The 13,385-nt window shown below is 39.1% G+C and overlaps 1 protein-coding gene across 2 annotated transcripts in view; it reads right to left on the bottom strand.

Annotated features, from left to right (window-relative positions):
- The window catches only part of ACBD5 (acyl-CoA binding domain containing 5), a 30,581-nt gene that overhangs the window by 2,574 nt on the left and 14,622 nt on the right, over positions 1-13,385 (bottom strand). For both annotated transcript variants that reach the window (XM_071428771.1, XM_071428772.1), the window contains 7 exons: positions 10,283-10,420; positions 9,366-9,566; positions 8,538-8,644; positions 6,265-6,541; positions 4,764-4,963; positions 3,188-3,238; positions 2,807-2,916 (listed from right to left, as the gene is read on the bottom strand). In XM_071428771.1, the coding sequence (XP_071284872.1) occupies positions 2,807-2,916; positions 3,188-3,238; positions 4,764-4,963; positions 6,265-6,541; positions 8,538-8,644; positions 9,366-9,566; positions 10,283-10,420 (1,084 nt within the window). The remainder of the gene's footprint in view (positions 1-2,806; positions 2,917-3,187; positions 3,239-4,763; positions 4,964-6,264; positions 6,542-8,537; positions 8,645-9,365; positions 9,567-10,282; positions 10,421-13,385) is intronic.

Consider the following 13,385-nt stretch of genomic DNA (forward strand, 5'->3'; position numbering starts at 1 on the left):
ACTGTGCACAGGAGTTTAGAAGTCAAGGCTCCACAGCTGCAGCACAAGAGAACTTTGCATGGTAGCAGAGACTTGTGGTTTCTGCTGCAGGGACAATTCACATAATTTAAAACTAAAAGTACACAGACAGGGTCAATGCAGGCACTGAGAACAGCTATTGCCTAAGAGCTCACACACCTTGCCTAAGAGCACAAGCTGAAACTGGCCACGGGACAGGAGAAAAGGATTCATTTTGTAATTCTGTTTTCTCACTGAGTGTACTTGATCAGCTTCCTACACATTCTTAAAGGAGATAGAACTCCAGATAGAAATGTGCTGCAGAAGCACATAGTCCTTAAATTCTGCCTTTGAGTAGACTTCAGAAACAGAGAGAAAAGCTCAAGAGCACAGACAATTCTTGAGTTGTTTCTGTTATTGAAGTTCATCTCAAAACAACACATGAAGGAGTAAACAAAACATGGGGCTATAAAATCTCTGTGTTTCACACTGACACTGGCATTACCACTGGTACAAATCCTGGTGTCCAAAATTCAAAAATAATGTTGAAAAACCGAAGCATTTGGCAATGAACCACAAGAATCATTCTAAGACTGGAAAACAATTTTAAAATGAGATTCCAGTTGCTCCATTTGTTTTGTTTAAGCAAGAGATTATGAGATGACCTGGTGATAGCAAAACGTAACCATGGAAAACACATTAGAGGCTCTTTGTCAACTGCATAAAGATACAGGAAAATCCAATGGATGCAAACTGAAGCTGCTCAAATCCAAACTAAAAGCAATGTACCATGTGTTTATTCATCAAAGCACTGAATTACTAGAACAATATAATAGAAAAATTGCTGGGAAGGGTGCTTTTCTAAAAACTGATTTCTGTCTGAATCTGTGGTTGGATTGAGGATGCTACAGAGGTCAGAATAAATGATCAAAAAAGATTTTCAAGAACAGCACACTGTTCAGAGTGAGGGAAAAAACGCAGCCATGCAAGAGCAATTAGCAGAACACTGAAGTTCATAGAAGCTTCAAGTAAAATACTTAAAACAAATAGATTTAAAACACCCAACTTTGTCCTTGCTGACAAGGGGAAATTTCCATTTGCTGGTGCAAAGAATGAGCAAAATGTGCATAACTGCCTGAAAGCCTCAGTACTGCAATCTCTGGTTTCATCAGACAGTGCAGCAACACCAATGCTGCTGCTGACAGCTCTGAGCTAGGGGAGCTCCCTGGCAGATTTGCAGCCTTTGTGGTGCTGTACTGTTTACAAAGCCATGGGCTGGGCCCAAAGAGCAATGATCAATGACAGGAGTGTACTTGGAGGCCAGTAATTAGTGGTGAATGCCAGGGGTCAATACAGGGGCCAATCCTGTTTAACACCTTTAGCAATGGCCTGGATGACAGGCAGAGTGCAGAGTGCACCCTCAGCAAAGCTGCAAATTACACAAAACTGGGAGTGACTGATATGCCAGAGGGTGGTGCTGCCATCCAGAGGGACTACAGCTGGCTGGAAAAATGGGCTGACAGGAACCTTATGAAATACAACAAGGGGAAGTGCTTAGTCCAGCACTGGAGAAACTACTCCAGGCAGCAGTATGTGCCAGCTGGGAGGCAGCTTGGCAGAAAAGGATCTGGGCATCCTGGTGGACACCACGTTGAACATGAGCCAGCAACGTGACCTTGCAACAAAGGCCAGTGGTGTTACAGGCTTCCCTTGCAACATCATCCCTTCCTGCATTATCCCTTAGAGTGAGTGAGGTGATCCTTCCTCTCTGTTCAGCACTGGAGAGGCCACACCAGGAGTGCTCTGTCTGCTTCAGGCTACATGGGAGACATGGACAAACTGGAGAGAGTCCAACAAAGGGCCACAAAGATGATCAAAGGTCTAGAGCATTTCTGAGGAAACACTGGCACAGGTTGCCCAGGGAGGTGGTGGAGCTTCCCTCCTTGGAGACAATCAGAAGCTGCCTGTACACAGTCCTGGGCAGCCGGCTTTGAAGTGTTCCTGGCTGAGCAAGGATGTTGGACCAGATGACCTGCAGAGCCCTCCTTCAACCTCAGCCACCCTGTGTTTCTGTGATTTACCACAGGAGAGAAAACTGTACCATGAAAACTAGCAAACATTTAAAAGCTAGAGCAAGTTCAGCTAATTCTCCTAAGATCCACACACGTGCAAACTCTCTGCAGTCTGACAGAGGAAAAAGATGTAAAAGCCAAGCGCATACTAAGCTAACAGAACCAGGCATGAGGCTGAAGTAAGCAGACAGTAACTAGAGAACACTCACTCGATCTGATGCTTAGAGAGTTGAGAAAAGGCAAAATCAGAGTACAACTGCCCTTCAGCTGAAGGAAGTCAAGGTAGATGTTACAAAAATATCATAGTAAGGTGCTAGTAAATGTTAAATATAGGTGACAGATGGCAGTCTATAAAGGAAATGATAGGCACAGCTATAAAGGATGTGAGGAAAAAAAGTTCTCATGGCAGAACGGGACTAGGAGGTCTAAAAGCAGTGAAAATGGCTCAAGTAAATATGAGGAGTGGGAGGATCAAAGAATGTTATGGAGATGCTTCCAAGCTCTCCAGCCTCACCAACTTGTGTATGCTCAAAATTATTTATCCTGCATCACATTTCATAGATTTAACAAAAATAGCCACATAGAAAGCATACTACATATAAAGTCAAATTAACCAATACTTTCTCATACTGACAAACATGCAAGGCAAAGAATTTTCTGTCCTGTCTAAATAACATGACAATATTACTCATTGGTTTAACACAGTATATGTGTTCAATTGAATGCACAATCTTTACCTTCGCTTTCTTTGGTGATACACATGTACCAACCACTGGGCAATAAATGGCCAAACAATAGCAAAAGCTAGAACACCAGGAGAAATTTCAAAGGGCCACCATGATGGTTTCTAAGGAAAACAGAGAAAAATTCCAGTGAGCAATATGTATGCACATATTGAATACCACCTGTATACTTCTCATCACTTCAAAAGAAAATAATAGTAAGAACGTAAGAAAAGATTAATCTATAAAGTAATTTCCTCAGACTCATTATTTTTTATCTCCTAGTCAAGGAAGAGACAATACAAAAAGCACATACCAAGAGCTAGAGATAAAATATTCAAATGAATCTTTTTTCACAGTTCACACTTTTTACACATCATAAAAACAGTATTTTACCTTGACAGAGGAGGCAGGCTGGTAATTTGACTGTAGTGTTGCAGATTTTGCCTTTAAATACAAACAAAGACTTTTAAGTATAAAATGAAACTGCAATTAAATTTTTTCTTCTTCACAAAACAAGAATATGAGGTTTTTCATCTTGTGATGGCTTTGCAATCTGTATATATCACAGTTTAATGCACAGAACCACCCCCATGTCATCCCACATAGCTGCTAACTTGCCTCTCATGTTTCCACTACTCTTTATAGTAATTTTATCACTTCTCAGTGTCTTAGAAAATGAAGCAGTGTCACTGGACCTCTTTACAGTTTTTGAAGGCTCCCCTGCTCAACTTGTCATTGCAACTTTCTCAGCTCTGGTCTAGTCCCAGTTCCAGCCCAGAGCAGAAATTGCAGCAGCTTAATTTGCCTGCTTGCATGTCTCAACACCAGTCTCTACTAAGGTCAAAAACACTGCTTTAGTTTGCCTGGGCTACAGCTACAGGCATGTCTAACACCATAAAGGAAAGAGAATACTCTGTTCCATGTCTTCCAGGCAATCCTGAAATGGAAGTATCAGAATCTTTTCAAGACTATTCCCATACACTATTGTGGTGCTTCCACAAAAGCCAGGCAGCTGGTTTTTTAATTCTTCCTTAATTTACATAAACATGAAACAGAAGCTTCTGTTTCTCCTTAGGTAAGGACAGCAAGCACACCATGAACTGCTGGGGAAGAATCTTTTACTACTTATATTGCTCAGGCAAAGATAGAAAGCCAATCTGTATTTAACCAAATATTAGATTTTTGAATATCTGTGATGCAGCAAAATTATAGTTTTAATAAATCCTTTGCTGAAGCTGCCTTAGATTTGGAGTATGTGCATCCCATAGGATATTGCTTGTACAGCTTGCTCATTCTCATGCAGATCAAAATATATCAGCAAGTCAAACAAAACCAAACATTTTCAGGTTGCTGGTTCAACTATATTCACAACATGTTCTATTGAAACAGAAAGAAAAAAGAAACATTGTACCAATAACATCTACACTTGCTTAAGAGTTCTGTTGGCTGGATGAGGACGTGATGTTCAATTCCAATAAAGCTGCATTACTTCATGAGAAAAGAAAACTGTGAACAATCAAGTCTTTTGCTATCTGAAAAATGGAATCTGAAGTTCTGCCTGTGAAGATTTACCATCTGAGAGACTAAGATAATTTCTCACTTTCTTTGAAAATGCTTTGAATTCTGTAGGATCATGCACTAACAACATTAACTGTGGAGTGTCCATATAGAGCCCGTGTAACGTGTATCAATAACTATGGCTAAGATCAGTCTGATCAGAAATCAGTGAAATAACATATGGTTAATTTCTAGGTAAAAAATGCACGGTTTTGCTTACATGTACCAGAGTTACGAATTGTGCTCCTAAGAGTAGGTACTAATAGGAAATTTTAAGCTGGACTCAACTACAAAATGTGACTGAAATGTCTTTACAGTTTAAGAAAACATTGTCAAAAATTTTAATGAAAAAGCACAAAACTCTCCAAGGACATTTAATAAAAGGTGATCAAATAACTCCAAAGAATAGTACCTGTGATGCTGCAACAGCCTCCAGCATATGCAGCCTCTGCAGGACATTCTGCATGTCCTCCTGCAGCCGCATCAGCACCACTGCGATCTGCTCGTTGAGGCTGCCCTGGGGGCCTCTGTCGGAGCCCCAGCGCTCGCCGTCCCCTCCATTGCCCATCTGCCCGCCCTGGGAACCGTCTCCTAAAGGCTGAAGTCTGTGCCCTGTTGGGAGGCAGGAAAAACAGAAACACAAAACACAGAATGGGCTACAGCTCTACTGAAAATGTTTAACATAAGTTTTCTCCCTCAGTTTTCACCCAGGAGCGTGGTACTCCTTGTCACAGGCTATATTCAGACAGTTCAGCAGCACTGCAAGGTCACTGAAATGCCATCTGAGATGTTTCCCTACAGCCTTAGTGTGACAGTATCATTCAAATTCCTAGACCTGCAAGAACATTTGCAAAAAGCTACTAACACACAACCAGTCAAGTTCAGCAGGAAATTCTGCCCTAGTAAAAAGTAAGATCTGTCTTAGTATGTGTTTTAAGTTTGGCAAAGTCTCCAGCTGGAAAACAAAGATCACTGGAATACAGTGAGGAGAAAAGATAGTTATTTGAAATCAGCAATATTCCCTTAAACTAGATACAACTACCACTAAACTAGCCTGTCATGTTTCTGCCTGTAAGTAGCAAACTTCAATAAAACAACAACACAGAGAAGAGGAAATAGTTAACTATAGTATGTTTTTTATAATAGTTTTCAACATAAATGTTTCATTTGGATTTTCTTTTTAACTTTTCAATCTGATTACTTAGAAGTGCTATACAAAAAGACATGCTATATACAAATAAAGTATTTTTTGCCTTTTTTTGTTTTTACAAGAAAAACTGATTTTATCCTTGACTTTACAGATCATACCACTGGAATATGGTGCTTCTTGTAGGTGACACTATCAGAAGCGTTCTGGAATTAAAAAGCGCAGAGGTCCAACATAAACTGAACATCTGGGCTATTATGTGATTAAGAACCATTAAGTTCTAAGAATCATAATGGATAGTATCAGAATCACTCAAAGGTGTGGCTAACATTCCAATTATGTACAAAACAATATGTCACTGGTATCCATGGCCTTCCATGGTTTCAAATAAACCACCACAGAGATATAAATGCATATGTAGATATAATTGCATATGTATTTTAACAAGAAGTATGTAACTTCTAAAGAAACTCCTCTCAGGCATAGACTGGTTTTGAGGATTACATTTCCAAAAACCCAAGTGCCAGAAGTAGCAGCTGGAGTATAAGTTATCCACCCCATTATATAGGGTGTGTATATATATATATATATATATATATGTATATATATATAAAACAAAACAGGCATTTTGTTATCTATCTATCTATCTATTAGAAGCACTATACACATGACTGTCCCACTGGACAGTGCTGACAGGTGCTTCTCAGACACCAGTAATTTATGGCAGTGAGGAGAGCGGGGAACACAAAATGCAGGGTCACAGTACCTCTCCCTCTTCTGACACTGTAGAAATCTGCTTTTTCTCCACCTTTTTTCTCCTTGTGAGGACCCCCATTACTGGCTTTGCCATCTTCTCCTCCACATTTGACTTCACCTTGTTCTTCAGCTACTCCCTCTCCAGTATTTCCAGGTTGGAGATTCCCATAAGTCATGCAAGTGCGCCTTGGAAAATCCGTATTTTCTAACAGAGGACTGTGATCTACATCCAAGAAATGGGATGAATGCTTTAAAGATCCTTTAGCTGATGTGATGATCTCCAAGGGCTACAAATTAACATTAGCAAGTAATTAAATTCTGTAAAATATGACAGTTTAACATTAAAGAGGAAAAAATATCATCTTTACTTTCACATAAAGAAAACACTTCGCCCAGAATTAAGACTTCTTTTAAGGGGAGCAATTGTTTTCCTGTAGAATATACTTACTATTGTCTAAATGTTATTTCCAGATTGAGAAGGCATTTCAGGGAAATCTCACAACAGTGATACCACAGGAATTTCTTTAGATATTTCCAACATACACTAATACTCAATAATTACTAAAATAGAACATTAATGTCTAAAACCATTCAATTTTCCCCTGTAAAGGTGGCTTTGCTGCCCAGACAGTGAAATGGCCTCTTCCCTTGAATTTGGGAGGCATGGTCAGAAGGCCCATGCTGTCAGCAGCCCCGGGCAGGCAGTGTTTGCACTCACAGCAAAGAGAGCACACAGCTTATTGTCAGCCTGCTCCAAACAGCTTGGCTGCACCTGCACCTCACAGCAAACAAAGGAAAGGCAGAGTATTCTATCAACTTCTCACTCAAAACTGGTGCTATTGCAGGAAGACAGTAGAAAAGGATGACACAGGTGCTGTTCAGGTTCTGCACTGGGGCTGTCTTGGTGGGTGCTTCAAGCAGCCCTTGGCACAGGGCAAGGACAGGCCCTTGCACAAGGATATGCGGAAGCAGCTTTGGGACCTCAGTTAGCCAAAAAAGAACTTCATGGAGAAGTCAAAATAACCAAAAGGAGGTGCAGTGAAATGGAAACTACTGCCCAAATTTGTAAAGTAGCAGTTCTGGATCATCAGAACTGAAGGGCAGAGTGCTGGCTCCATATTTTCCAAGAAACAGCTGTATTTATTTCTCTAAGTGAACCTCTTCTAGTTTGAACTGATTGACCTGTAGTTCCACCTGTGTATTTCTTTACATATGCCTGAACATTAGTTACTTTGTGCAAAACTAGAACTTTCCTCGTGCAGGTTGGGAAACTCTGACAAACACCCACACGCTTCAATTAAAACATCTCAAACAAGCTTGAACAATACACAAGGTTGGGAAATCAGCTCGATAAGACAGCTTGCAGCACTCCTATCAAATTACATTTCCCAACAAGCTTTATTACTGGGCAGAATTTTGATTTGTTAAAATGAATTCCCTACATACTCAGGAAAGAGCCATACAAGAGAATGATGCAATATTTGTGTGCCTCTGGCCTTTCTGATCCCAGGCACCATTCACACATTTCTCTCCAGAATCAGGACATGAGGCTTCTGAGTACAACCTACAAAGCCCACAGTTAATCTGGGCCTCTGAAGAAGGTCTAGGCCAGAAAGCCAACAAAGATTACAATTATGAGTAGTAATCAGCAGGAGCACAAATCCAGTCAAAGCTATGGCAGCACAGGTGGTGCTCACATTTTATAGGGAAGTCAGAGGTGTATGTTATGACTGAAGAGAATACAAGAGAACACAGAAATCCTTGTAATCCCCCACTTCTTTAGACCTAGGCCACTTGCAGTCACTGGCCTACAGGACACCTGCTAACACTTATTTCTTTATTTATTCTAAGAAACAAGTGCAGAAGTCATCAGGCCAGGAAAAAGGCAAGCAAAAAGTGAATTGTTACAAAGATACTTCCCATTTGTTATAAATAGCTGAATTCTGGCCCCTACATATTATGAGACCCTACATTAATTTGTGGACACAGACCTTAGTTTCTTTATACTGATTTTCCTTTTTTGACAATTGTTTCTTTGTACTGTTGTTCTTGAAGCCTTCTCCTCACATGAATTCTCTGAAGGCTTCAAGGCTTTTAGATTAGCAGTAACCAAGATGTAAAATGCTAGCAATGAAAGGAACAAACAGTTCAAACAGAAGGACAGCATGCATGAGCCCCGTTCATTCACCTCTGCATGTCCATGTTCACTTGATTGAGAGGAACCTATTAAAAAATAAGTAGCATAGCAGCTTCAAAATACACCCAGGAATACTAAACCCCTACCTCTTCTAGTCCAAGCTGCTCCATAGAGTCACAATAAACTTCACTGTCTGAATCACTGGTTAAGTGCTGAGCTGCTGAGATCTCTTCAGTATTCTCTTCACTTGCACCTGCAGAGAAAGAGGGATAGCACACATGGTTTGTAAATGTGAGCCAGTTGAGCCACCCTGGCAAAGACTAGAGCAATGAGTTACAATGGGTAGGTGAGCATCAATTCATGACCCTTCTATCTACAACTGTCATCCTAAACATGGATTCTGAATAAAGATGTTACATTAATTTAGGAATTATAGAAAACTTCTGCTAATGGGAAAACTATACTTCATATTGACATTTCTGTATTATAAATTTTAATTCTGCCTTTTTCATTACCCTCTCCTTCCTAAGCTCAGTATAAAGCAGTTTTGTCTAAAGTTACGTTAGTATTAAAAATATACATTCAGATCCCAGTTTCCACAAACTGGCATTTATAAAATGTTCAGCTTTTCAGAATGATAAACCAGATATAGGTGACTTTTGTTTTACTACAAATTCACTTTCAAAGGCAAATAGTATTTGCATAGGTAGCATGATGATATTACAAGAAAACACTTCTATTTCTGTGGGTTTAGGCCTCCCTGTCTCTGAATTCCCCTCTCTTGTAAGAGATACTAAAAGAAAGCCTTATTTTTAACTGGAATTAATTATTTGTTTTAGTATTCTGTCTTCAGATTTTTGCAACTGAAATACACCATTGCTAGTCTCTGAATCCCAGGATTAAGCTTCCATAAAAAGAATATTTTTCATGAAAAAACATGTGCAAATGAAAACATGGTCTTGGAAGGACAATACCTTGGTGAGCAGCGTTCTGAGCTATTTCTAGGCTTGGCTGCATTTTATTTGTTTCTTCCTCTGGGCTCAAGCCATTCAAGGCAGATTTGGTCTGGATGCCATTCTGCATATCTGGGATAAAGCTGTCCTTGTAACAGCCATTACTAACAATGCCTTCCAAATCCTTAGCAGCTGCTGATTCGGGTTTCACATTCTTATAATCTGTAAAAGAAAAGAGAAGAAAACTTTGCAAAGAGAAAGCTCTATACCTAATAGCTCCAACCATATCTCTTCAAGCAGCTACCTTACTAATGGACTGTATGTGTAACATATCTGCAGAACAAAACATGTAAATGCCCCTATATTCCCATTTGCGTGGATTGTTCTGTTCTTGTAAAAAGCATAAAGAGCAGATACTTAAAACATAAGTAAGTAAATCTGAAGTAGGTATTTCTTCTAAAATAAATAATAATCAAAATGTCCTTGGAGGACATCTGTATAGAATTCTAAATATGTCATTGCATTTGGTTTTTACTAGATGCTGTTATTTCAGCATTCAGTTCTTTATGGACCCTCTAAATTAATCTCACTGAAGTTCAGTTTTATTGCCTCTGAAGAAAAAATAGTAATTTTCAATTCTACTCTTACAGGCCATGTAACCATTCATAGCTCTTACAAAAAAGCACTGGCAACAAAACCCAAAACAATGCAGGGTATAGATATTTAGACAACCTTTTAACAGAACTTGCTAGGCAAGTCAAAAATCATATGGCATAGCTTGCAAATTTGTACTAGTTTTAATTCTTACAGCCTAGGTTGAAACACAGATACCTTTCACATATGCATTAATATATATTTCCATCTAATTCCCTTGAAAAAGCATTCATGATACTTTGGTATTTTCTGCCACTTAGGTGGCTAAGAACCAGAAATCTTACCTTTTCCGTTTATCTGCACTTCTTTTTCTTCCTCTTCACGAAGCCCTTCTTCTTCTGATTCTGCTCCACTATCACTGCTTTCAGCTTTTCCATTTACAGCTTTTATAGTTGGAGTGGAATTCATAACATTACTAAGGTCTAAGAAAAAAAGCAAACAAAAAAAGATGTATTTTAAAGGAAACCAACACAGACCACCACTACCACCCCCAAAACTATCAGTCACAGTTCTACAAAAGTATGTCCATATTAGAAGATCTACCAAATAATGGCAACTTATTTCTGTAAGCTCTTTATTAATTGGTTTCATGTTTTTCTTTTGTGGCCCATCACTGAGTGCCTGACTGCTGGTGCAGATCTTCTCAATGACTCTGGGCAGCCTCCAGGGAAGTGACTGCAGCCCCTTTCAGAAGCAGTCTCAGACCAAGCCTGTTACTACTGTATTTATGTTACAAGCTGCAGCTGGGACTGATGTAGCCAATGTTTTTTTAAACCCAAAAATCACTCTTTTAGCAGAATTTCCCTTTTGGGCTGAAATGCTTCAAACCTGCCATAGTTCAGAGCAAATCTTGAAACATTATATTCAATTATGTGAGCAACAGAATTCTGAATAAGGTAAATACAATATTTCACACATCTTCTGCTGTAATTTAGGCAGATGGTAAGATGACTTACGTTCATACAGATCTTTACCTAACAAATGACACATGGAAATAAATTCCCTGATTTCATTGAAAAAGTTGATGAAATTAATATATACACTGAGCATTTTTTTCACAAATATTTAAAGAAAAAAATATTGAAATAGACAAAGTAACTACCAAATCCCTGTTTTCCACATCTTTGATCACTCCAAGGATCACAATTTACTGTAACTGTACAAAAAAATTGAAAAGTAAAGATTCATTAAAAAGATGAAGTATATAAAGGACAATTCTACCATCTCCTGTAAAAAAGGTTATGGTCAAATACATCCTGATGATCATTTAAGCCTCCTATGTTAGGACAGAGTACAAAGGTACAAAGAGGGGACACTTTCTGTGAGACACTTGCACAGATTACATGTTGGCTCCAAGGCTGAAATCTGACTGTTTTAATTGTCACCACAGCATTCCATTTGCATAATTTCTACATTCCCTTGTCAGAACCTTGAAAGAGTTATTCTCACATTTAGGATTAACATTAAACTGCAAAATAATATCAAATTACACTGGAGTTGCCAAACCAGCTTCACTACTTTCTCCGCTGCATGGCAATTTAAAGCTAAGGCTTTTTTCTACTTTAACCTTCCAATGAAGAGCCTTCCCACATTTCTCTAGTTTCCAAGCTTATCCACAGCACTTTAAAGAGAAAAAAAGGTAAAATAACTTATTGTATAGTAACAATGCATACGTTAAATATTAAGTTCACCATAGTTTTATTGCAAGGTAATGTTTCTGTTGGCACCCTGCATCACTGCTTTGGATTGATTTAATCCATCTCTTTATCTGAAGATTAAAAAACCCCCACTTTATTGTAAAATGAGAATTGGAAAAGCAATTGTCTATCTTGTACACTACAAGAATATAAGCACCTGCTCATTTTCTCCTCATAGGTGGTCACTACTTATTTGCACAGAAATTTGCTACACAAAAGAGAAATCCCAACATATTCCCATTTTTTTTCTCACGAGTGTGTTTCATGAATTGCAAATCCCAGTTCTCAAGATTTTCTGAGAAGCAGCAGCATAAGAAGGATAAGGCAGCAGTTGTGTCCTCATAGCATGAGCATTAGGCACGGACACAGCCCCCTTGGCACTGTAAGGCACATGTCACCCTTCCCTTTAACAACATGGGGGTGGGGACACAAGCATCCATGTGTCCTACCCAGCCGTGGGAGTAAACAGGAAAGACAAGACCAGGAGGAACATTGAGCTGCAAAGGGGAATTAGAACTGTAAAGCTCCTCACCCTACCAAAGATACTGCAAAAAGCCCCACCTGCACCATAAGGCTTTTCCTAAGATTTACTGATTTTCTTTTTGAAAGGAATGCTTTTGAACATTCAAGCATGTTCTTTCTTCATTTACTTGCAGTAAGGAGATTATTCATTTGGGGAAACTTCTAAGTGATCTATTACATACATTTAAAATAAGAGGAGGAACTGAGAGAATGTATCAACAGTTACAGATTTATGGTAGCACATCACAGGACACCTGAATAACTGAAATCCATCAGGATCGTATTTCTTCCACTAAGTCATTCTTAGCAACAGTGCTCCCAAAGACCATACAGAGGCATTGCTTTGATGCAGACTCTAAGAACACAACCCTGTGCAGAGTTTGGCCACTGAAATGCCAGGCCTAATTGTGTGCTTTTCCTCAGAACCCTTACACTGCCATCCTCATCAGGTCCATCCCCAATTGCTTTTATACACAGTAAACCCACAGTTGGCTGCCATTCTCATTGCTCTATCTGCTAAGGAAACAGACACAATGGTCAATCATCAGTTTAATCCTGGGGGTGACAGGTTTAAAGACTATGCAGAGCCAACTAGCAGTGACTTCTACATCTCCTGCCAGTAGGTTAATAGCTGGTTCCCTGAGGAATGTATATTCACAAGTTAAGCAAGCTTTTAAACTTTACTTGGTTTGTGCTAATCCCACCCAGCCACCCTTCAACCCTTTATTTCATCTACTCACTTCAACTGCATGCAAAATGTTAGAAGCTTTTTCTGTTGCCCTACTTTAGATACTATAGAATTCCTCTTGGTTTATTATTTTCATCTCACTACATACAACATCAAACTGCGAGATTTGTGACAATTTTTAAAATCAAAGCTGTACTGTTTTTCAGCCATAGAAGGAATTCTATTCTGTAAAAGCCTGGGGTGTGGGTTTGGGGTTTTTAATGCTAAATAGTAGGAGCAGTATAACAGCAACAACTTGAAATAGAAAGAAAGATTTGACAAAAAAAAAAAAAAAGGCAAGGTGGAAAGGATGTGAAGAACAAACATGCAGCTTCTCTACAAGCTTTCACCAGATGTTTATTTTCTAGTATCAGCTCTATTAAGGGATTTCCTAGAAGCCATTACTAAATATATTTCTTTAAAGGCATTCTCCTCAATGAC

Source organism: Agelaius tricolor, unplaced genomic scaffold, assembly GCF_023055355.1.
Source record: "Agelaius tricolor isolate 1412-34295 unplaced genomic scaffold, bAgeTri1.0.p SCAF_6, whole genome shotgun sequence".
Classification (NCBI taxonomy): Eukaryota; Metazoa; Chordata; class Aves; order Passeriformes; family Icteridae; genus Agelaius; species Agelaius tricolor.